This window comes from Vipera ursinii, assembly GCF_947247035.1.
Source record: "Vipera ursinii genome assembly, chromosome: 3".
Classification (NCBI taxonomy): domain Eukaryota; kingdom Metazoa; phylum Chordata; class Lepidosauria; order Squamata; family Viperidae; genus Vipera; species Vipera ursinii.
The window spans coordinates 48,952,011-48,977,167 of NC_139516.1; the positions used below are offsets into that span (position 1 = coordinate 48,952,011).

The following is a 25,157-nucleotide window of genomic DNA, read 5'->3' on the forward strand; positions in this document are numbered from 1 at the left end:
TATTTTTGCCTGTATAATGTCAATTCTTGTGGTATCACTTCTTAGCAGAAAAATCTGGAAGTTTCTGCCTGGTACATCCAAAAACTTCTGGGTGCTATCATTCTATTGAGGAGGAAGGCTACAATGTTGTAACCTAAGGATTGCAGTCAACTGTTAACAATAATCTTTCCTTGAGCAAGATTATTTATGCACGCACAGATGGATTCAGACTGAATAATGATTCTGTTTCTTTTTTTGCATTTTCCCCCATGGCCTTTTATTATAATTTGTTGCCTGTGTTTTGATAGTAAGAGGGGGAATATTATTTTCTGGAAGGTCATCACATTATAAAGATTAATGTAGCCATATCAGGGCCATGAAACTAGGACTCTTAAACAAGTGGGTATTTTAATTTTTTACTAAGGTAGGCGATTGCTATTATCTCATTTTATCAATGGGAGGGAAAACAGCAAAATGAGTGGCTCAAGGTCACATGGGATATTGGTAGTAGGCAAAGCTAAGTGAAATGGGAAAAATAAGGAGTAGAGCTACCCAAAGGTGCTTACTGTTCGAAGCAAAGGAAAAAAAAAACACCCTCCTTCTCAAAGTAGTTGAGTTTAATTTTAACATTTGGAGCAAGATGGCATTTTTTATTACTCTTGAAGGCTGCAGCCTAGTGCAGGTCATGTTGCAAGACTCATGTATAGTACTGTCTTCTTCCAGAATGTTACCATTTGTTCATTATGTCTCCTGGCATTTTTATGGTGCCCATTCAAAGAAAATTCATAATGCAGTAGCAGCAAAATGTTTGATGAGGCTGGATGACTGTCTACCATACCAGCCCAGCCAGGGGCTTTCCCAACAGAGCTGTTTGTGACACAGACAGCCAACCAGCCACAAGTAAACATCATTGCACTGGGATGCTGGCCAAGGAGGATGAGAAGAGCCAGGCATGTGTTTATGTGTGACTATTCTAGAAGGAACAAGTGTATGGCAGGGCAGACATTCCTCTTACATCTATCCAATGCACAAGACCTTCCTTGAGCAAGTTCAGAAGCTGGAAAAGCTCACCATAAAAAGTGAGATAGAAATGGCCAGAATGACGTGAAGAGTTGTGTCTTCATTTAGAGCAGACATGTCAAACTCGCAACGTTGCATGACATCGTGTGACGTATCGGAACTTTTTCCCATTGCCGGCAATGGGATGGGTGCAGTTTCTCCGTGACGCTCCGGCCTGTGGGCCGGCAGTTTGACACCCCTGATTTAGAGGGTACTTTATAGGATAAAGGATAAAGATATACATAGCAACAGGGAAATGTGGTTGTGTCCAGCATAATGGAAAAAAATGGCTCAGGGTTCATGAGGTCTCAGGTGACTTCCTGATGTGTTTTAAAAATATTGGCTTTATCAAAATCCCCAGAGATGACTGATCTAAGACTACTGTGGCTAATGGTGATCACATTGTATGCAGTATTAGTATCTAATCTGCAAATAACAAAATCTGTTCCAACTTCATTGGTAGAAAATCTCTTTTGATAAAACAAGTGTGACTGATACCTTTGGGGCAAGCTGAAATGTACAAAGATTGGCCTTCTTTTATGTTATGACATGCTAAACCTGAGCCCTGATTCCAATTCTACATAGCCCACAAGAGCCTGAAGAGTTTAATTCATCATTAAATGTTAACGATTCACCTATTCTCCAATGGTCTGTTAAACATATCTACTAGGCATACTTCCTTTTTAAAATGTCTACTATTATAGCTATATAATATGAGCTATAGCATACAGTATGCATGTCCATGAAAAGATCCCAAGTTGTATTTTCAGACGAGAGAGGAAAAACTCTCTGAAATCCTAGAAACTTGTTCTCAGATTGTGTTTGTAACTGCAGATATAATTCTTCTTGATTAATATTGTTCATTAAATGTTAACATTTATTTAGTCCTATTAGTGAAAGCAATGCTTCACCATCCAAGAGGTGCCTGGTTTCCTCTGTTCCCAGAAACCACAAACATGAAAAAGCACGGATGGTCTCCAAAATGAACATACTAGGAAACTCTTTGCGCCTTTTTGTAACACTTTATCCAGAGAAGACTTGCATCTGGCACTTTAAAAGCTTTTGCCTAGCCATTATTATTTTTACTAATAATTCAAGGTGGTGAACCTACCTAATGTTCCTTCCTTGTCCTGTTTTCCCCACAACAACAACCCTGTGAGGTGGGTTAGGCTGAGAGAGAATGATTGGCCCAAAGTCACCAGTTGGCTTTCATGGCTAAGGCAGGACTTGGATTATTCTCCAAGGAGAATTACTTTAGAATTCTATGATAAAAATGCAGAGATGTCGTAACCTTTGATTCATGTTTTTAAGCGCTACTTCATTATTTCTTCCTATTTGTGATGAATATGCTTCTCAATGAGGCCAAGGAACATTTCCTTCCCCTTTCTGTCAGTTGTTCAAAGGGTGTTCATTAAAAAAATATTATATAGTGAGATTGGTTTCATTGTTTATTCTCCACTGTGATGATTAATCAGAAGGATAGAAACAACTACTTGTTTTGTTATATGATGCAAAAAGTAAAGAAGTAAACCTGCCTTAAATCCTTATTCGATGCAAGTTTGCACTGGGTCAACAGTGTTTTTATACAGCATAGATTATAACTTTCCTATTTTTCTCTGTTGCAATTATCTTGCATCTTAAAGGTGAATGTATTGATTTGTTGAGGTTGTATCATTTCTTGCAAATCCAGTGTGTGGTCATTTTGATATTGAGTTCCCAATAGAGTGAGTAGCTGTTCTGAGTTTTACAAAGCAGGCAAATATTCTTTTCCTTTCCCCCTTCCTCAGTTCTTTTAAATAATGCAGTGGTACCAAACACCTATAAAGTAAAGTGAATGCATTAATTTTCCTCCTTTCACTCAAGGAAGAATCCAGGTTGACTTTTAAAAGACTAGATATTCCTCATGGCCCAGTAAGCTTCCACTGATGGAAGGCCCGCTTCAAATCCATAAATAAGATATGGAGCTTAGGTATCTTCAGATGTAGTTTCTCCCTTCTCCCTTGTGTGTTGCTTTTGACCCAACATTGCCTTTCTCAAAGCATAACAAAAACTCTGATCAAGTGAATCCTTTTTGTGCTACAACGTAATGCCTTTCTGAGAAAAGATTTGAATAATGAATGATGAATAATGAATTCTTTCTTCCTTACAGGGACTGAAGAAAAAAGGAAGAAAAGAGGGGTTTTTTGCCCACTTCTCCTGCCACAAAATTATGCAAAACCTGGTGCTCTTCATTAGCAGCGCTGCTATGGTCCTTCAGAGGGCTTGGAAAGGGATCTTGTGAACTCATTTCCAGAAGCAGCTACCTCTCTGTTCTTCAGCACCTGCATTGAAATGGATACTGGAGTTGACTGGAAATCTTGACAGAAAAGTGATAGATAATTAAGGGGGAAGGAAACCATGCTCTGAATCCTTCAGAAGGCCATTTTGAAACATTGGGAGAAGCTACTTCCAAGTCAGCTGAATTAAAGATTTTGGTAATAGAACCCTTGGTTTCCATGGATCTTTAGGCTGATGGGATTGAGTTTCAAGTGGGATTTGGCAATGACTGGGAAGAAGGGGGGATCTGTGTGCATGGAGCAACTCTCCTTCTGTTTGTTCATGAGCGTCTGCTGTGGCTGGTGGTATCAACCAGTCAGCACAGCCAAACCCAAAGGCCAAGGGCATCCCCACATGAACTCCATTCGCCTTGATGGGGATATCACTTTAGGAGGCCTCTTCCCTGTCCATGGACGGGGCTCTGAGGGAAAGGCCTGTGGAGAGCTAAAGAAGGAGAAGGGGATTCATCGTCTTGAGGCCATGCTTTTTGCTCTGGATCGAATCAACAATGATCCTGATCTCCTTCCAAATATCACTTTGGGGGCCCGCATCCTGGATACTTGTTCTCGAGACACTCATGCTTTGGAGCAGTCCCTCACCTTTGTTCAGGCCCTAATCGAAAAGGACAGTACTGAGGTGCGTTGTGTTAATGGGGGGCCACCTATCATCACAAAACCGGAACGTGTGGTTGGAGTAATTGGTGCATCAGGCAGCTCTGTTTCCATTATGGTGGCCAACATCTTACGCCTCTTTAAGGTAAGATTGCAGTCTATTTGCTTCTTTTTCACTCTTCTTCTTTCCTCTTCTAGCTGCACAAGTTAATTTTACAATTCAATCTGCATGTGCTAAAATAGCTGCCAGTGACTGTTAAGTGGGAAAAAAACCACACACATTAAAGTGGTTTTAACAATAATTATGGAAAACTGAATTCTTGCTCCATGGTGAGGAAAGAAGGAAAGTGAACATTCCTTTGTTGTTCTGGGGGTGTTTAAAGAGCTCTTGATGGCCATTGGGGAATTTCACCTTTCTGTTCAGGTAGGGAAATACCTCTGTTTTCCACTTTTGCAAGGAAAACTGATTCCAATCCTGTAAGGTACTGCCCAGATTACCTTCCCCATTGTTGAGAGCGATTGAGAATTTAATGTTTTGTTTTAAGTAGTCAAGTAGAATATTCATGTTGGGTGTATTTCAGAAGATGCTATCTGAGGATAAGAAAGTATGAACGATGGATCTATGCTACCAAGCCATTTATAAACCAGCAAAAGGGAGAAGTCCTTTTTTAAAGGGCCCCTTGGGGGGGGTTTCGTCATCCCTAAGGGCAGGTGAGGGCAACCAGCTTGCTTGCTTGATCTTTCTGGTGCTAAAATATTTTGAAGAATTATCACATATTGCCTGTTAACATTGCTAATTATAGCAAGGAGATAGCAAGTTGTTTGTGGTGCACGCTTGACAATGGCAGGCTTTCATACTACATTGTTAAAAATACCTCAGTGGAGATTCTAAAGAATAGAGAAAACGTTGTGCTGAATGAATGGTAGAGCAATCCAGTCCCTTATTCTCGTGTGACAAACTTGTTCTACAGTAATGTACTTAACATGGCTGGTACGCTTTTAATTTTAAAGCTAATGGTTTCAGCACTGTTATGCCTATTTTTAGATTAAACTTTCTCAGCTCTGGGCTGAGACCAGCATTCAGGCATGGTGCCTATAGATTTTGGTAGACAAAGTCTAACGTATCTGGACTAGGACAAGGAAGTTTGCTTTAAGTAAGTTAAATTTCCACATTGCTAGATTACCTCAGGCCTTATTACCTCAGGTACTTCTCAGGGTCTGACTTCTGATGCTTTCACTTTCAAGACATTGCAGTATTACCTTTTCCTGTGGTAGATGGATAATTAATTGAACTGAGATATAATATTACCTGTGATAGGAAGGGAAATAAAATGACCCTGAATTTAAGAGAGCTCTCCTAATAGGACGATGCTGTGCAATACCTGTCTTCCCCGTGCCAACACCATTTGAAACTCACCTTGGAGAACAAACGTGTTCCTGTTTCACACCAGAATCCATACTCCCCTCCCAAAAAAGGGGAGGTCCATAATATGCATTATCTATCTGTCTAAAATAATTGATTAATATCAATTAACGGTAAAATAAAGCACCCCATGTAAGTATTAATTAGCTGACATTTGTATACTATAAGCTATTGTCTTTTCTCACACAAGCCACCTTCATTCTTCATGAAGGCTCTGCAAAAAAGGAGAAGGGGGAACCCCATCCCCCACCCCCAAAATGGATTGAGGGGCTAAAATAAAGGGGTTGTGTACTTAGAAAAGAAGAAAAAGGAAGGAACAAAGCTAGACTGAGATGAGGTAAGGAGAAAAGTTAATGGGGCATAACAGAATAATAGAGTTGGAAGGAATCTTGGAGGTCTTCTAGTCCAACCCACTGCACAAACAGGAGACCTTATGCCATTCCAGACAAGTGGCTGTCCAGTCTCTTCTTAATGGAAGGCATGGAAAGGGAAGGAACAGAAGCCCTGTTTAGGCATTGAGGAAACCCTATCCCATGCTATTTTTCAACTTGAACAGATGACTCCATTTTCTGACAGAAATAGAAACGCCCCCATGTGGTATAGTGGGAGCCATTTTCTGATTCACTCCATTTCATTCCATAGAAATTTTTAGTCTCTCTCCAGGGATCTTAAATGTTCTGGATGTAATAGTAAATGGGAACAAGCTTAAGACACAGGATGAAGAGAGGCTGCCAAGGGAACAGCCAGATAAGAGAGAGAATAGCCCACAGCCAATAGTGGGTAGAGCAAGAGGCTCAGAGGTTCTCGGGCTATAATGGTGAGGGCAGGAAAAATGTACTTTGAAACTTGCAAGATTCTATTAATGCAGCTTTACAATAAAGTAAAATTAGCTTATCTGACCATGTTTTCTGTCTGATCTGTCTAGTAAGGCTGATATCATTCATTTCTAGTCAGTTTCATATTCTCATTAAAAACGAAACAAAGAAAATCCTGCCTTATTTGATATTCTCTGCTTCTGCCAGTGGTACATGTTGAACAATTCTTTGCTCTGCCTTCTAGCCTCTGGAGCTGGGCTCAAGTGGTTGCAACTGCTGTGAAAAGGTTCTGGTTGCAAAATTATAGTCCTATCATTAACCCCCTTGTCATTATCTGACATTTTCTTTCAGTGGGCCAGATGGCAGCATCTTAGTCTTTTTGCAAGAGGGTCAGAGAAATGTCATGTAATATAAAGTGAAAACACAGGGTAGGTGGAAATGTTAGCAACTTATTTTATTTTTCATTAAGTTTGCTGGAGGCAGCATTGATTGGTTCATAGTATTTCATGCCCTTTCTCAGCATTCCAAGGTAATCCGGAGTGTTTCACATGGTTGGCTTCAAAATACTGTCAAGGAATTAGGAAATGGATGTCTTGTGATGGTATCCAAGGAACCAGGTACCAGAAAAAGAAAACAACAACAACAACAACAACAACAACTAGGCCATGGAGTATTTGTTTTAGAGAAAAGTGAAGTTCAAATCCTGGTGATTGCACTATACAGTGCTGGCAGTGATATGGAAGTGCCAGTGATATGGAAGTGCCTTCCTTCCTTCCTTCCTTCCTTCCTTCCTTCCTTCCTTCCTTCCTTCCTTCCTTCCTTCCTTCCTTCCTTCCTTCCTCCCTCCCTCCCTCCCTCCCTCCCTTTCCAACACTGAGATTCTTTTGTACCCCTCCTTCTCCAAGTAGAAACAGGACAAAACATACTTAGTTTGTGAGATCAGCTAGAGTGGATTGTACAGACAATTACAAAATATTTTAATTCTAGTGAAATAAAAGTGGTTATTTCCAAATTTGCCTCTCTGCATACTAATTTTATGCAGATATGTGCTGTTGGTTTTTTTTGACAAAACAGTTCCTTTAAAAAATATTAATCTTTGCTCACCAGTTTGGAGTCCTAGCCCTCCTTCCCCAACTACTAAGGCAGCAATAAGTAGCTTGAATGGACCTTATATAGAATAGAATAGAATAGAATAGAATAGAATAGAATAGAATAGAATAGAATAGAATAGAATAGAATAGAATAGAATAGAATAGAATAGAATAGAATAGAATAGAATAGAATAGAATAGAAATCTGGAAGGGACCTTGGAGGTCTTCTAGTCCAGCACCTTGCTCAAGCAGGAGAACCTATACCATCTCAGACAGGTGAATGTCTTGTCTTTTCTTGAAAATCTCCAGTGATGGAGCATTATTTTTAGGTTATCTTTTTAAACAAGAAGGAAAACCCCACAATTCATTAGAAACTTATGGTATACCTAGCAATGTCTCTACTTATTTATTTTGAACACTTAATATATCTCAACTAATTGCAAATTGTTGGGCAATTCACAAATAAAAATTAAAAACATCTAATAGCATAATGTAAAAACAATAGGGATGCGGTGGCTCAGTGGGTTAGGACGCTGAGCTTGTCGATCAAAAGGTCGGCAGTTTGGCGGTTCGAATCCCGAGTGCCGCATAACAGAGTGAGCGCCTGTTACTCGTCCCAGCTTCTGCCAACCTAGCAGTTCGAAAGCACGTAAAAATGCAAGTAGAAAAATAGGGACCACTACAGTGGGAAGGTAACAGTGTTCCATGCGCCTTTGGCGTCTAAGTCATGCTGGCCACATGACCACGGAGACGTCCTCGGACAAGCGCTGGCTCTTCGGCTTTGAAACGGAGATGAGCACCGGCCCCTAGAGTCTGAAACGACTAGCACACATGTGCAGGGGAACCTTTACCTTTACCTTTAAAAACAATACCTACAGTAGAATAAATCATCAGAATAAACCCGGAAATTACTTAGAAACTGGAGGGCCATAAGTTCTAGTCCTGCCTTCCGCATGGAAAAAAAAAGCCAGTTGGGTGACTTTGGACCTGTCACTTTTTCTCTCAGTCCAACTCATCTAACAAGGTTGTTGTTGTGGGGAAAATAGGAGGAGGAATGACTATTAGGTATGCCCACTGCTTTGAGTTATTTATAAAAAAAATAATAAAGGCAGGATAAAAAACCCCTACTAAATAAAAAATAAAATCAACAGAAGGGAATAATGTAAGTACCTAAATCTAAAAGAGACAGGGAGGGAAAAGGTTGAAGCTTTTAGAAAAAACAAGGATTTTTTTTCTGAAAAAAGGTAAGTCCAGATGTTACTGCTGTTCCTACTGCTGGAGAAAAATTGCTATGACCATGTTGAAAAAAAAAATCAAGCCAGGTTTCCCTGGACTATATTTCATCAATTGGATAAGGTTTGAGAGATGGCCAGGCAGCTCCTTACAGCAATAGCAATTTTTATAAAAGACTCCAGGCCAATTCTCCAATGTTAACAACCCTCTCAAATGCTTTCCTATGACTGCAAATATCAGCAGCTGTCACTTTTCCTATCCCCCCCCGCCAAAAATGAACTTTTCTGAGAAAATGGTGGTTCAAAGAATTAATCAGACATCTGACAATTTTATTCTTCTGTGAGATTATAAGGATGGGGATCTTAATCATTTTCTGATGCTGTGGATGAAAACTCTTTTCCTTTCCATTAGTATTATTTGTGTATTGTTGTGTTGCAACCCAAAAGTTTTTAAAGCATTGGCATTTCCATCCCACCCAGAAATAAAAATGAGACACAGAAGGCAAGAACATCTACTTGTGTCATCCTGAATGCTTATTACGTAGGAAAGCAAGGTATAAATTTAATAAATAAAAAGTAAACACTTTGAAGTAAATCCTATTGATACAGTGAGACACTGTCTTTCCTGGATATTTAATGAGAGGATTTCAACCTTAATTCTTTGCAATAACACGAGCAAACCTGGCGCTATCTTTAAAGCATAAGGTGTTTATTTTGCCTTAAAGGTTTAAAAAGCAAGAGGCATTATGGGGTGCTTAAATGCATGTGGTGTTTTGTTTGAAGAAGGAAGCAAGCAAATCAGGAGGGAAAAAAGAAGCTTAGAGAGGAAAATGCATGTGGAATTGGGAGAAAGACACTGAAATATATAATGCAATGAAGAGTTCTGGTTGTTGCTTCAGAAATAAGCTGGCAAAATGTACAGAAATAGAGAGAGGATGAGTAGGTTCAGGATACATGATATGCCCATGTTTTGCCCCTTCCTGATCTTGCTGAATGTCCCGGGCAATTTCCTCTTGCAGGATGCCTGCATGTTTATTGAACATAATTAGATTAACTATGTCTCATTTTAACCCTTTATATTTTGGAGAGAAGAAGTACAGTTATGTTAATTATAGAAATGTAAAGAAATTGAAAATACATTCTAACCAGGGTATAAGTAGAGCTCCTTGAGCCCAAGGCAAGCATCTTGGAAAGGCCCTGAAACAGTTATAGAACTCAGGAACATAGACTTCCATAGCAAACAAGGTTGCATAGAAATGTTATCATGTTGCAAATTCATCCTTATCTACCTGCTTTTCAAATATGATTTTTTTTAATTTTAATTCCATTTATATCCCGCCCTTCTCCGAAGACTCAGGGCGGCTTACAAGCTTAGCAGTAGCCTTCATTCTATGTATATGCCTGCTTATTAGGGCTTTCATACACCCCCCAAGCGGCATTATTACAAAGTCAGCTTAATCCCAGAGTCCCCAGGGAGAAGGGCGGTATATAAATTAAATAAAACGTAAACGTAAACGTAATTGCCCCCAACAATCTGGGTCCTCATTTTACCTACCTCGGAAGGATGGAAGGCTGAGTCAACCTTGAGCCTGGTGGGACTCGAACCTGCACTAATTGCAGGCAGCTGGTGTTACTTAAGGAGGCATTAGCCCACTGCTCCACCAAGGCTCTTTTATGATGCAGTTCCATAAGACTTGGTTTTTGTATCTTAATATCATGACACACATTTCATCACTTGCTTCCCATTGTCCCTGCTGGCTGGAGTAGCTGACTCAGGACTGCTATAGCTCATATTTATTTATTTATAATCACTGATTGTATGTAATCAATATAATCAAAAGGCTCTACATGGAAATAATTCAAATTATGTTTTACTATTTGTTGGAGATTCAAATCCATAGGCACTATACCTTTAGCACCTCCTGACTTACTAATCCACAAGGGTGCAGTTAGGTACAGTTACAAAGTAAAGGATTTACTTTCCATCTTCTCCTTAACTCTAAGATTGCTAATTGGAGCTCCTAGCCCTTCCTCAGGTTAGATTCTTACTCCCAGGAATGCTTTCATGAAAACACAAAATGCTGCAATCTCCAACACTGTTATAGACTCCAGCAGTTAAAACAAATGTGCAGATAGATTCTATAAAGAGAAAGAAAATATGACTCTCCTGTGCAGCTCAAGGAAAGATTAGAGAAGAAAAAGAAAAACTTTAAGAAATCCAGAAAATAAAAAGACCAGAATTGAAGATGAATTCAAGATGAAAATGTTCCTGGAGTATCAAGGAATTGCCATTGTGCTGGCCAAAGAAAGACCCACAAAAGCAGGGCAGCATGGAATGAGGCAAGTGATAAGAGTTACTGAGATAATGTGCCCGATAGTGAGGGATTCATTTATTATCCACGTTTGAGAAATATAGATGAAGACAAAAATTATAGAAGAAAATGTCTACAGCCTCCAAATTAACCTCTTTTCAGAAAGTTATGTAACAGACGTCCTTGTGTTAGTATGCATGCGTGGGGATATATGAAGACTAAATCTGCTATAAATCAAATAAAAATTATTGCAAGTTATCTTGAAAGACAGTACTTGTCTATAAAAATATTGGTTGTCTTCATTTAAAGTTCACTACATAGAGATTGTGGTACATGCAAAAGAAATGAAAAAGGAAACATTTTAATTTGTAATGAATTGCTTGCAAAATGTAATCTGAATAAATCTCAAGAGTCAGATGCAGTTTTCAATTAAGAATTGGCTTGAAAGGTCAGAAGAAAGGAAAATAAATGCTTCATTAATTTACAATGGTTCGGGTCATTTGCAAACCAATTGTCCTAGGAAAGGGGACAAACTCTGTTCAATTATATTCTAAAGGTAATGATACAGCTCAGTCCAGCATACGAAAGGAACAGAAAAGAGACAGATATAGAGGACAAATGGGCCATTGGAGGATATCTTTTCTCATTCTTTTGCAACTTCTATGTTATTAAACAGAAACTGAGGCTCATTGAATTAAATGAGAATATACCTACAATTTATTTGAAAAATTAACACAAGGTCAGGTGTTGTTTGTAATAATAATAATAATAATAATAATAATAATAATAATAATAATAATAATAATAATAATAATAATAATAATAATAATAATTTTATTTATATACCGCCCTTCTCCCGAGGGACTCAGGGAGGTGAACAGGGCAAATATAAAAAATACAAAAATACAAAAGTTAAAAGAAAATTAAACATATGCCCGACTAAAAACAGTAAATACAAATATTAAAAATGACCGTAAAACCCAACCCATCCCCCATCAGGCCAGGCCGGCTTGTTCAAATAAGAATGTCTTCAGATCGCGACGGAAGGAGCGAAGGTCGGGCGCCATCCGGAGCTTAACCGGCAGCCGATTCCATAGTTCCGGGGCGCCCACAGAGAAGGACCTCCCCCTGGGGGCCACCAATCGACATTCTCTGATTGGTGGCACCCTGAGGAGGCCCTCTCTGTGGGAACGCACAGGGCGGAGGGAAGTTGATGCCGGCAGCAGGTAAATTGGACGAATCAGTCAAAGAAGTAAAATTGCAGCCAAGAGTGACTTGGTCCAGATGTTTATGTTGGATAAAGGCTAAAGATACTAACTAAGCCAACAAAGGTAGAACTATAACAAAACAAGGAAACTATTTGGACTTAGTGCACAATGACATTTCTAGACTAATGCTATTCCAAGGTGAAAACATGTCCTCCCTTTCATAGATAATAACATTACTGTGAAGTCCTTGGTGCTCTCTGAGCTTGGTTGTTTTCTTGAAGATGTTTCATTACCCATCTAGGTAACATCGTTAGTGATTACACAAAGGTGTGCATTTTGCTTCTTGTTTGGTGAAGAGTCAACTATTAAAGAGCTTTGAGGAGTATGTGGCTTTAGTAAAAGTACATTTGGGAGAAAGCCTTAAACATGCACATAAACAACTGAAATGAATAGACAGCCAACAATACGGAAATCTACCTAGAAGAAAAGGGATCATGCATGAAACCACAGTGGCTTATACTACAGAAAAGAAGAATGTCAGATAAATATTGGGGAGAAGCAATTAACACAGCTAGCTACTAGGTTGACTCAGCCTTCCATCCTTCCGAGGTAGGTAAAATGAGGACCCAGATTGTTGGGGGCAATTAAGCTGACTTTGTAATAATGCCGCTTGGGGTTTGTGTGAAAGCCCTAATAAGCAGGCATATACATAGAATGAAGGCTACTGCTAAGCTTGTAAGCCGCCCTGAGTCTTCGGAGAAGGGCGGGATATAAATGGAATTAAAATAAATAAAAATAAATACTTGCAAAGGTGTGATACAATATGAGATTGACTCAGAGAAGGAGGACGCCAATGTTGAACTGTTACAAAAATAATATTTGAGTCCTGGAAAGTTAGAAAACACTAAACAACATGTGACTTATTGGATTATCATTTCAGAGATATTTCATTACTTAGAGAAACAAAATGACCATGGGCAAGCAAAAAGCCATGGGAGTGGGAGTGACTTCTTCCTGGCTTTCTCACTGGCTTTCCTTGTAGGAAGCTGGCAGGAAGTCTTGGAGACCTGCATCATATGACTGTGGCTGACTGCAGAAGTGCAGTGCCACGGGGCTGCCGAAGCACTGAAGTGGTCAGAACTTTGCCAAATTTCATTCCTGGTCCCAGATTTTGGTCACATTCTGTACATTAGCTCATTTGAGGTGCATTGATTCAAAAACTGTTGCCCTACGATGTACTCTTTTACTCAATTAAAGGTTACAAACAATCAGATAGTTTTAGTAGTATATAAATAGATGAGAAATAAAATAATTTTGCCTTGCTTTGTGAGGTAGAAATTGAAATAAAGGCAGCCTTTTAAAGTTTTAAAGATTTTATTATAATATCCTAATATCCTATGACCCAGAAGAGAGCTTAGCTTAGGGCACATGAAAACATTTCCTTCAAAAGGGTATGTATGTGTACCGAAAGAAAAGAGAATCAAGCTGAACTGCAGATATGTGTGAAGATTGATGGTTATATTGATTGATTGACTGACTGATTGATTCAACTTACATAGCCACTCATCTCACATTTGTGACTCTGGGCAGCTCGCATGGTTAAAACAACCAAGCAACACAAACCAATAAAGGAAATATAAAAGTCAGTAAGGTAAAAGGTAAAGGTTCCCCCGCACATGTGTGCTAGTCGTTTCCGACTCTAGGGGCCGGTGCTCATCTCCGTTTCAAAGCCGAAGAGCCAGCGCTTGTCCAAGGACGTCTCCATGGTCATGTGGCCGGCATGACTAGACGCCAAAGGCGCACGGAACGCTGTTACCTTCCCACCGGAGTGGTCCCTATTTTTCTACTTGCATTTTTACATGCTTTCGAACTGCTAGGTTGGCAGAAGCTGGGACGAGTAACAGGCGCTCACTCTGTTACGCGGCACTCGGGATTCAACCTGCCAAACTGCCGACCTTCTGATCGAAAAGCTCAGTGTCCTAACCCACTGAGCCACCGCGTCCCTTAAAGTCAGTAACCCCCCCAAACCCCCCATTAAAACCAATTTAAAACCTCACTAAAGATCAGAAATAAAACCGAACAACATAAAAGTAGGCAAGTGCAAATAATGAATCAATGCAAATTATGGATCAATCAGTACCGCCATCTAGCAGGCTCCAAACAGTTCTCCAGGCATGTTGACAGAGCCATGCCTTTAGAGCCTTTCAGAAGACAAGCAGGGTCAGGAGGGATGATGTTCAAAAGGGCAGGTACTGCAGTAGAAAAGGCTGCTCTCCTTGCTTCCATCAGATGACTTTCCTTAATACTGCAAGTAGAGAATTCTAGATCCTGCCACACAAATCATCACAGTATGCACCACTGCTTATCATTCTTGAAAAGAAAAAGAAAGTAACTATGAGATATGAGCTTGTGTTTCCTACGTCAAGGGAGCAGAGACTGCAAGCTTCAAAGGGCATTTTCACCATATGCTCAGTTAACTGCAACTGCAGAAATTAAAACCGAGGAACCTCATTTCAGTCACTGCAGGAGAATAGAACAAAGGAGTTTCACTGAGAAGGCTGTCCTAAAGTAGCAAGAAGGAACAAGTGGAAGAACCTCACACACGGAAGGACATAGAAAAAATGTCAGCCCCTGAAGGAGGCAAATGGAGAATGATGCAGAAGAGGAGATTGAAATGTTCCACAAGAATGATATTTGAAACTTTGTCAGGCTTAAGACAGGGAAGGAAACCATGGCATGCAAGTGAGTTTTCAAGACTAAGTATAAATTGATAATCAAAGGAGGCACCCAGAAATATGGTGAGGACTACGCCAAGATGGTTGAATCTATAAACAAATATACCTTTGTCAGGACACTGCTTAGCATAGCATCAGGTTAGAAGTTCCTTTTTTGCCTATTTGTCTTATGACAACATTCTGAGTTAAATGAGTATAGTTAGACTTGGTTTGAGCTATTTTGGTTTGGAAGAGTAGTTCCTTTGCTTTTTTTAAGCAACTACTTTATAATACGTAGTTTTAAAAATCCTGTTGTCATAGAAGCAATATTAGAGGTAATGAATTGTGTGAGTCATCTATTTCTTTTACTTGCTATGTGTATTGACATGACAGCAAAATTGTTATATTTTGATTATCTGTCATATCTGGACAATATGTTGTTTCCTCAAGGAAGCTGTTTGTAAAGGAGACATGTAAGTCATGCTGCTTTTTTGGATCTGGATACACATAGCAATCATTGTGATAGCCCTTCTTCCAAACCCGCAAAGTAGGATAAATCCAGATGGCTTTGGCATAATGGATTGTTCAAAGCATTTGAAAGAGTTTTGTTGAGCAGTAGAGGTTTCATTGATTCAATTCTTAGTAATGCATTAATTCTGTGAAGGTCATTACCACTGTTGAATAAAACATCCCTTTTCATTGTGTTCTCAGAATTGTTTGGCAGATGGGGATACTTCGTAAAATCTGTGACCCTTTGTGGGAGGGAGAGCAAGTACATATGAAATCTTTCCAAATAACACAATAGATTATTCCACTGTTATAATAGACCTGTCGAGGTCAGCCTTATGTTGCAGCCACCATGCCAAAGAAAGCAATACAACAAATTAACATACCAGTGGATGGTGCTTTGCATGACGGTTAGGACTGTACCAGAAAGCAGAAGCTTCATGAAGTTGGATATCAATTCCACATGACTTGTAGGCATTGGACATGTTTTATCAGACCCACCTGTGATTCATATGAGAACTCATACTTGAATATATACTGCAGTTTTGCTTCCTTTCTACAATGCAGTAACATCTGAGCAAGACTTTAGGGAAGAGGCCCAGGATTGTAGAAATAATCTTTTATATCAGTATAGGACTATATATTCTAGAGGACGTGGCGTGTAGTGTTAACTGAGTATATACAACTAGAATCACCATTATAAATTGATTTAATGATTTTTTTCCAGTTAGCCACTTCAAGAGATACTAGATATGTAACTTTTTAGAATTTCTAGTCAGATGGCCTTACATTGGAAATGAATGGGGTTTGTTTTTGCTTCAGAAATAAGGGAACTTCTACTTAATTGAGATGACTGTGAAGATGTTATTTGTTTGATCTATTATAACTCACAATTATTTTTTGGATTTTTAATATTTGTTGTGAAGCTCACTTAAATTAACATTCTTGGTCTTTGACATGTGTTCAGTTTCATAAATTAGACTAGCTCTTGGGGTTGTACAAGCTGTGAAATTTATATGGAACAACTGCTTTGAACTTGATATGAAAACATTACTTATCTGTGTTCATCAAAGTGGCTCAACCTTTATGAACATTCTGACAAAAAATTGTGGCTTCTTGTAAGAGTCATCTTAATAAATGAATTTCTTAAAGCAGCAGTGAAACTTGTGAGCTTCAGACAGAAGTCTGAAAAATCAGGATACTTCAGAGAGGTGCTTTGCTCGTGTGAAGCCTTAAGTCCAGTTCTTCTGAATTGATTTTGAAATGTGCGTAGTGCATTAGTATTTGATCATCAGTATCATGGAAGAGCATTGGAAACCTCAGTTCTGGCCCTGGTCCCTCTTTCCTATATTTTTTAATTTTTAATTTTAATTTTAATTCCATTTATATCCCACCCTTCTCCGAAGACTCAGGGCGGATTACAAGCTTAGCAGTAGCCTTCATTCTATGTATATGCCTGCTTACTAGGGCTTTCACACACACCCCCAAGCGGCATTATTACAAAGTCAGCTTAATTGCCCCCAACAATCTGGGTCCTCATTTTACCTACCTCAGAAGGATGGAAGGCTGAGTCAACCTTGAGCCTGGTGGGACTCGAACCTGCGCTAATTGCAGGCAGCTGGTGTTACTTAAGGAGGCATTAGCCCACTGCTCCAGCAAGGCTCTATCTTGATATCCATGGACAAATACATTAGAACTACCATGCATCCATTGGAAAAGTCCAGATAACTACTAGTGGTACAAAGAGATACAGAAAGCACATAGGGAAGCCAGAGATGGGTAAGGCTCTAACATACTGTATGTCTTTTGTCCATGGTTACAAGTATTAAATGTCAGATGAAGATGTCTTCTTTCAGCTGATGTGAATCTGTTTATTCAGGTAGTCTTCATTTACTGATTGCTTGTTTGGTGACTGTTCATAGGTGCAATATTGCTAAATGAAGAGACTTATAACTGGTTGTATTAGTTGCTCTCGCTTGTCTGCTTTACAATGGTTAATAGATAGTAAATGAAGCTACATTAATATTTATCATTGTGACATCAGATATTATAAAGGATTGAATAATGGGACTGTGGATTATAAATTCAAAATATAAAATTATATCTTCTTTCACTTCCTAGTGATTGAGTGATTGCCACAGCTTGACAGAACAGAAGTAATTTTTTTCTCAATAATTATGGTATGGACCCATTGTTAAAATGACAGTTCTTTTATAGATATTAGTTGATCACTGGTTTCTAAGACTTTCAATATGTGCTTATCATGTGACCAGTTTTCAATAACAATGGTTGCAGCTTCCATTGGTTATGTGATTCCTATTTCCAATCTTCACTTTGCTTCTGACAAGTAAAATCAATGGGGAAGCCAGCAGGAGGTCACAAATGGAAGGCATGTGACATTACACCTAATGACCACATGGATTTTTTTAATGATAGGACTCCTTAAATGCCATCATAGGCCAGTGTGATCATGTGACATTTTGCTTTAGGACTCCATAGCTTAGTGATAGAATTACAAGTCCCAATTACTATCATTAAATAAAGACTATCTGTACAGCAAAGGCGGCTATATAGTAAGAGTCTGGAGTAGGTGTGTTAGGGTGGTTGTGCCAATTCAATATCAGATGCATAATAAATATTCAATACTACATTTTACAGGCTGAAGATGACCAGATTGATAATCCCAAAGGTGCTTTATTAGGAGGCAACTGGACTTTTTTGTTTTTCTTTAAAGATGTTTCATTTCTCATCCAATAATCTTCAGCTCTGACTGGATGATGGGACTAAACTTGTAGACCAGCAAAATGGTGTGGATGTAGTATTACTTCAGTAAGTCATTTGATAAAGTAGACCACAACCTACTTCTTGGTAAGCTAGAAAAAGGTGGAATAGACAACATCACCACCAGATGGATCTATAGCTGGCTGGCAAACTGTACTCAACAAGTAGTCTTTAATGGCAATACATCCACATGGAGAGAATTAAGCAGTGGTGTACCACAAGGTTCCATGTTAGGCCCAGTACTCTTCAATATCTTCATCAATGACTTAGAGGATGGAATTGAAGGGGAACTCATCAAATTTGCAGATGGCACCAAACTGGCAGGAGTAGCCAACACCCCAGAAGACAAACTCAGGATTCAAAAAGATCTTGACAAACTTGAACAATGTGCCCTATCCAACAAAATGAGTTTCAATGTGGAGAAAAGCAAAGTCTTACATTTAGGGAAGAAAAAATCAAAGATTGGGTGAGACCTGGCTTAAAAAACAGTAACTGGGAGAGGGACCTTAGAGTCCTAGTGGAGGATTACTTGACTATGAGCCAACAGTGTGCAACCAAAAAAGCTAATACAATCCTGGGTTGTATAAACAGGGGCATAGAATCAAGATCACGCAAAGTATTAGTACCACTTTATAAAATCCTAGTAAGACCATACCTGGAATACTGCAGCCAATTTTGGAGCCTTGGTGGAGCAGTGGGCTAATGCCTCCTTAAGTAACACCAGCTGCCTGCAATTAGTGCAGGTTCGCGTCCCACCAGGCTCAAGGTTGACTCAGCCTTCCATCCTTCCGAGGTAGGTAAAATGAGGACCCAGATTTTTGGGGGCAATAAGCTGACTTTGTAATAATGCCGCAGGGGGGCGGGCGAAAGCCCTAATAAGCAGGCATATACATAGAATGAAGGCTACTGCTCAGCTTGTAAGCCGCCCTGAGTCTTCGGAGAAGGGCGGGATATAAATGGAATTAAAATAAAATAAAATAAAATAAAAATTTTGGTCACCATATCACAAAAAAGATGTTGAGAGTCTGGAAAAAATTCAGAGAAGAGCAACTAAGATCATCAAAGGCCTGGAGAGTGAAACATACAAAGAATGGCTGCAGGACTTGGGTTTGGCTAGTGTCAAGAAAAGAAATAGGGGAGACATGATAGCAATATTCCAGTATTTGAGGGACTGCCACAAAGAAGAGAGGGTAACCTGGAATTAAGGAGAAACTTCCTGACAGTGAGGACAATTAACCAGTGGAACAGCTTGCCTCCAGAAATCGTGGGCGCTCCATCACTGGAGATTTTCAAGAAGAGATTAGAGAGTCACTTTTCTGAGATAGTATAGGTCTGAGATAGCATGGCTGGCTCAGGAATTCTGGGAATTAAAGTCCACAAATCATAAAAGAGCCAAGGTTGCCTACCTCTGGTATAGGTTCAACTGCTTGAACAGGGGGCTGGACTAGAAGACCTCCAAGGTCCCTTCCAGCTTCTATTCTATTCTATTCTATTCTATTCTATTCTATTCTATTCTATTCTATTCTATTCTATTCTATTCTATTCTATTCTATTCTATTCTATTCTATTCTATTCTATTCTATTCTATTCTATTCTATTCTATTCTATTCTATTCCATTCCATTCTATTCTATTCCATTCCATTCCATTCCATTCCATTCCATTCCATTCCATTCCATTCCATTCCATTCCATTCCATTCCATTCTATTCTATTCTATTCTATTCTATTCTATTCTATTCTATTCTATTCTATTCTATTCTATTCTATTCTGGATTTATATTCCTTGCAGACAGGTGGTCATTTGCATTATTTTAGAAAGTCATTGAGGCCATTTGGTGGTTTGTCTGTGTCCTCAGAGTCACCTGAGTAGTGCAAATGTGTGTGGAGCCATCTTGGCTGTAGGACATTGTCTGCCCTGTAGGCAGCTGGGGATGAGTCTGTGTTGTCTGTATCTCAAATTGAAGTGCAAATGGTTCCTGTAGTCTGCAATGTTTTTTGGAAATCATACTCCCACATTATTTGAAGGGTGTTCATCCCAACCTGCAAGCTAAATATCTATGGAGATTCTCAGTCATCCAAGTCATGGTTGTCCCAAAGATGCTTTTTCAGGAGGCAAGTAGACTTTCTTGTTTTTCTCAGAAGTTTCACTTCTCATCCAAGAAGCTTATCCTGTCAGAGCCGAAGAAGCTTCTTGGATGAGAAACAACAAAGAAAAACAATAGTCCAGTTGCCTCCTGAAAAAACACCATTGGGACAGCCATGACCTGGATGACTGAGAATCTCCATAAATGATCAGATTGATATACTGTTGTAATAGAATAAATTTCAAGGGTTTGTCTTAGATCATACTGAGTATGTGGTTCGGCCATTTGTTCACTGTTTCAAACTCTGCGTTAGATACCAATGGTGAATAGTGACTTTTTCAGAAACTGTATTCTGATGATAAATCTCAGCTATCATTCACTTCTGAGATACGTAACTTTAAAATATGATCAGAAGCTTTGCCCTGGTTATTATGTTTTGGATAATGCTTTCACTTGTCTGTTTTACAATGGTTAATAGATAGTAAATGAAACTACATTAATATGTATCATTCTGACATCAGATTATTGTAAAGGATTGAATAATGGGCCTGTGGATTATATATTCAAAATATAAAATAGTCTCCTGGTTCACTTCCTAAGGGTTGAATAATTGCCATAGCTTTTAGATTTATCATTTAGAACAGAGGTAATTTCCTTCTCAATAATTATGGTAAGGGTCTATTGTTGAAATGACAGTTCTTTTATGGCTCTTAATTGATCATTGTTTTTTAAGACTTTGAACATGTGCTTGTCATGTATCATGTCATATAGTTCACATTGTCAAAGAATTCATAGTATGGATTAGTTGACACAATTTGGTATAAAATTCAGACCCATTAAAAGTGGTCACCATCTTTCAAAACTTTGGGAGAATCAGTATGGTGAAGTACTTAAATAAATGGTCTAGGAGTGGGGAGATGCAAACTGAAGGATACTTCTGTCCCCTCTGGAAAACTCAATCAATTTAAGTTGAAAAGGTAAGGTCAAAATCTAATACAATAAATGACACTTGATTTATTTCATAGGGTAGAATTTCAGAAAAGCAGAAAGACTGATTATTCCGAGGTTCTTTTTAAAGATAGTGTCTCTTCTCTCAAACCTTTGGATAGTTGACTCTTGTGCTGCTGTATGATGCAGTGGCATAACTTTGTATCTGAAAGCTCCAGACATAAATTGTGTTAGAATTTCCCAGATTGAAAGCTTAATAAACTGGGAGGAGATAAGGAATACATGGATCAAAAGGAGTCTGCAATTGCTCAATTTTTCCCTAACAAAAGGAAATACTTACAGACACAGAACATGTTTCTCATGGTGAAGCATCCAAGTTCAGTCTGAGGCTTCCTAGGTTAAAGGATCAGAGACTGAGCTTTGGGAAGAATTCAGTCTTAAATCCTGTAAAAATAATGTCAGTCAGAGAAGACTATACTGGGATACAACCTTGCAGAAATTGATCTTGGTGCTTACTGTCCACTGCTTGTGAGGCTTGCTGGAGCCAATCATCCATCTTAAGATGATGGATGTGAAGAGCACTACTCATGGCATTTGTTTAGTTTCTTTTCTAACATTTTTTTTAAATGTAAAAATATGCTATGAATAAATATAAAGGATTGGAATAACCATGCAGAGGTAGTAGAAGTCCAAGTCTCTCCCTACTCCCTTAGTGTTTTGCTTTTACTCCTTCACAGCAAAAGTAACTCTATTCATGTATATTACAAGTAATCCTTGACTTACGACAGTTCACTTAGCGATCATCTGAAATTATGACAACCCCACCGAAAGTATTTACCACCGGATGCCAAAGTTATGTATTTTTCAGCATCACTGTGGTCGTTCGTACTTATGAACAACTGCAGAGGCACTGCAACATGCTCCTTTGGTGCTATGCCTGAGAGCCTCATTCTGCTCATGCTTGCCTCCTGCGTGGCCTTGAGTGCCGAAGCCCTTATCCAGCCAGGTGGAGAAGAGCCAGGCCAGCTTTCCCCCTTCCCTGATGAGCCACAGTCTCTCTCACAAGCGGGTCTGGCTGTGCCCTGCCATTTGCTGGAGTGCCAAACCTGCCCGGATTTTACAAATTGCACCACCACAGAGCTGGAGAGCTTGGTGCACTACCCTCCTGCTCCCCTTGCTTGCCAAAAGCACTCCTTTTCCAAATACCAAGAGAGGCTCCTAAACAATCCTACTCTCCATCTCCATCGCATTTCTCTGCCACCGCCGAGCTTTTTCTCATGAGAAGTTGAAAGGTCTGATTGAACTTTTTTTTTAAATCCCCCAAACTTCTTTAGTTTCTCTGCACGTTTCTTCCATTTCCAATGCAGCTTTTCCATTTCTCCAGCAAAAGAAGAGTGTCTTGAGTTGCAGGGAGAAATGAGATGGAGATGAAAAGCAGGTTTGTTTAGGGGTCCCTGTTGCAATTTGGAGAAGGAGTGCTTTTGGCAAGTAAGGGGAGCAAGGTGGTGGCATGCCAAGCTCTCCAGCTCTGTGGCAGCACAATTTGTGAAATCTGGGTGGGTTCGGCACTCCAGCAAGTGGTGGAGCAGGGCCACACCCACTTATGAGAGAGGCTGGGGCTCAGTGGGAAAGGGGAGAGGCTGGCCTGGTGCGTCTCCACCTGGCTGGACAAGGGTTCCAGCACTCAAGGCTGCACAGGAGGTGAACGTGGGCAGCACGGGGCTCTAAAACATGATGCCAAAAGTAAGTTAGTGGTTAGTGACTGGGTGGGGAGGAAAAGCCCAAGGAGCTTGGGACCCCAAGGGGTGGAAAGATGAACATGGGATCTCTCAGTGGGTTGGGAGGAAGGTTTGGGTTGTCAGAAGCACTAGGCCCCCCATGGCCTTCCCCACCCTGAGATACCTTGTGCACTTAATGGACCCACGCATTCAATTAGCGAATGCATAGGTGAAAGCGGGGAGTTTTCACATTCATTTTACATAATTCACTCCAATGAATTTTCAGGTTACGAATGTAATTGGCAGGCTCCATTACATTTGTAACTGGAGAACTGCCTGTATTAGATAAATAGCATTAGAGTCCAAGGAACTTAGAAAAGAATAGCAATTAGGATGGCAATTTGAATTTCCAACATACATGGCAACAGCATGTATGTGCAGTTTAATTGATACATGTGGTGAGAGAGAGAGAGAGAGAGAGAGAGAGAGAGAGAGAGAGAGAGAGAGAGAGAGAGAGAGAGAGAGAGAGATTCTTTCTCAGAGCCCCTTATACAGAGATATAGGTAACAAACTTAGGAAAGGTAACAAACTTAGGAAATCCTAAATACTTTCCAATTTTATGCAGCTTAAATCTTAAGGGGAGAATAAGAAGTGCCTGCTCTTCAATAAAATCTTTGTGCAGCACTTAAATACTGTCAAATAAGGGGCAGTCAACAAACACATATGTTATAAACCTAAGAACTCATGGCTAAATAATACACTAAATAATGAAATATTTAAAAAATTCTGAGATCAGGAGAACAGGAAGCAATGCAAACATTTTTGAAATAAAGATTTTTCATACAATTTTGACCAGGCTGGAATTCATAGAACATAATCTCATATAAGCAAAATGACAGTTTTCTTTTTTTAAAAAAACTATATTATAGAAGCAAGAAAGCTGCAGGAGAGCTATGTAGCTGTGATCATAAGGCAGTAAAACGTGTATTCAGTGATTATGGGAATACTGCAAAGAAAATAATGATTTTTTTTTGCTTCAGCTTTTGTTGCAAAAGTCACAAAGGAGAAAAACATTCTGAGGTAGTTTTCTGAATTGATAAAGTTAAGGATTGCCTCAATGTATATGCCAGGTTTTAGAGACATTGATAAAATGAACAGTGATAAGTCATCAGGAGTACCTGTTAGTCATCCTAAAGTTTTCAAGAAACTCAGATATGAAATTACAAAACAACATTATTTTCTGTGCTGTAATCAATAGCTAAATTGGGCTTAATTTTCCAACAGATTGAAAGGGACCTAATAATGCAGCAGATATAAAAATGATTCAGTGTGGCTCAGGAGACATTCTCTTGATATGTAGAAATTCCATGTCTTTAAAGGTTATTTTTGTATATGACATTTTCTTAGACTTAATGTTAAAGGTTTAACATGGTCTCCTCTAAATGTGTCAGACTATCATTCCTATCATCCTCAGCCTGCATGAACCAGTTTGGGTCAGGCTAGTTTAACAAAGCTTTCCCCAACCTAGGGATGAAATGGTTGGAAAATGCATGTTTTGTGTAAAAATATGGTTGCTAGCTAGCACAAAAAATATAAATAATGGGAATGTGCAGTGATTGGGAAACTATCAAGCTTGTTAAGGCAGTTTGGATCTGTAAGCAAATTCACTAAAACAATAGCTCTCTTTAAGTATAAAGATATTTCCTGAAATTAACCACAAAACCTCCACTCCTTATCTTTTACTGCTGATGATAGAGTTGCTGTCAGCTGAATGAAGTTACAACTGGGAATCTAGGTTATGGAGAAATATAACAAGTATTTCTTCCTTGAAAAAGCTATATCAAGTGTAATGAATCCCCAGTAAAACAAATCTGGTTTTAGAATTGTTATAACAAAGTTGGTCTTTCTTAAGTAGTGATGTTTTAAGTGTTCCAGGTACTGTGATTGGACTGTTGTTTTTTGGCTTACAATTAGATTGTTTTTTTTCAGACTTCTTTTTTCCTCAACTTAGCCATCAACAGTGACTAAACAGTCACTAAATAGTTACTCTTGGTTTAGCCTGAATGGGGTGATGTGTAAAGTGCTGATAAGTGCTGATTGAAAAGAACATATCCGAAGAACATGGACAGTCAAAAGCAAATGACTGTTTGCAGGTCTTTCCAGTTACATTGTCTGATGAGTTGCTACAAATGATTTTCCTATGGGAAAGTTAGAATTCTGGAGGACGAGTGGGAGGGTTGGATGTGTGTTACAATCTATTTAAGAAGCTGAAGTATTACAAAAATGTGGATATTGCACCCAAGAATTGCTGTCGAAGTTGCTAAAATGCAAGGAATATTGATACCTTGTTGATTTGTT

At 39.1% G+C, this 25,157-nt stretch overlaps 1 protein-coding gene across 1 annotated transcript in view; it reads left to right on the forward strand.

The window, feature by feature from the left end:
* Nucleotides 1–3,579: 3,579 nt before the first annotated feature.
* GRM4 (glutamate metabotropic receptor 4) overlaps nt 3,580–25,157 on the forward strand; it is a gene marked incomplete at both ends in the record, with an annotated part of 317,732 nt that continues 296,154 nt past the window's right edge. The window contains one exon of the mRNA XM_083358303.1: nt 3,580–4,110. Within this exon, the coding sequence (XP_083214429.1) occupies nt 3,580–4,110 (531 nt within the window). The remainder of the gene's footprint in view (nt 4,111–25,157) is intronic.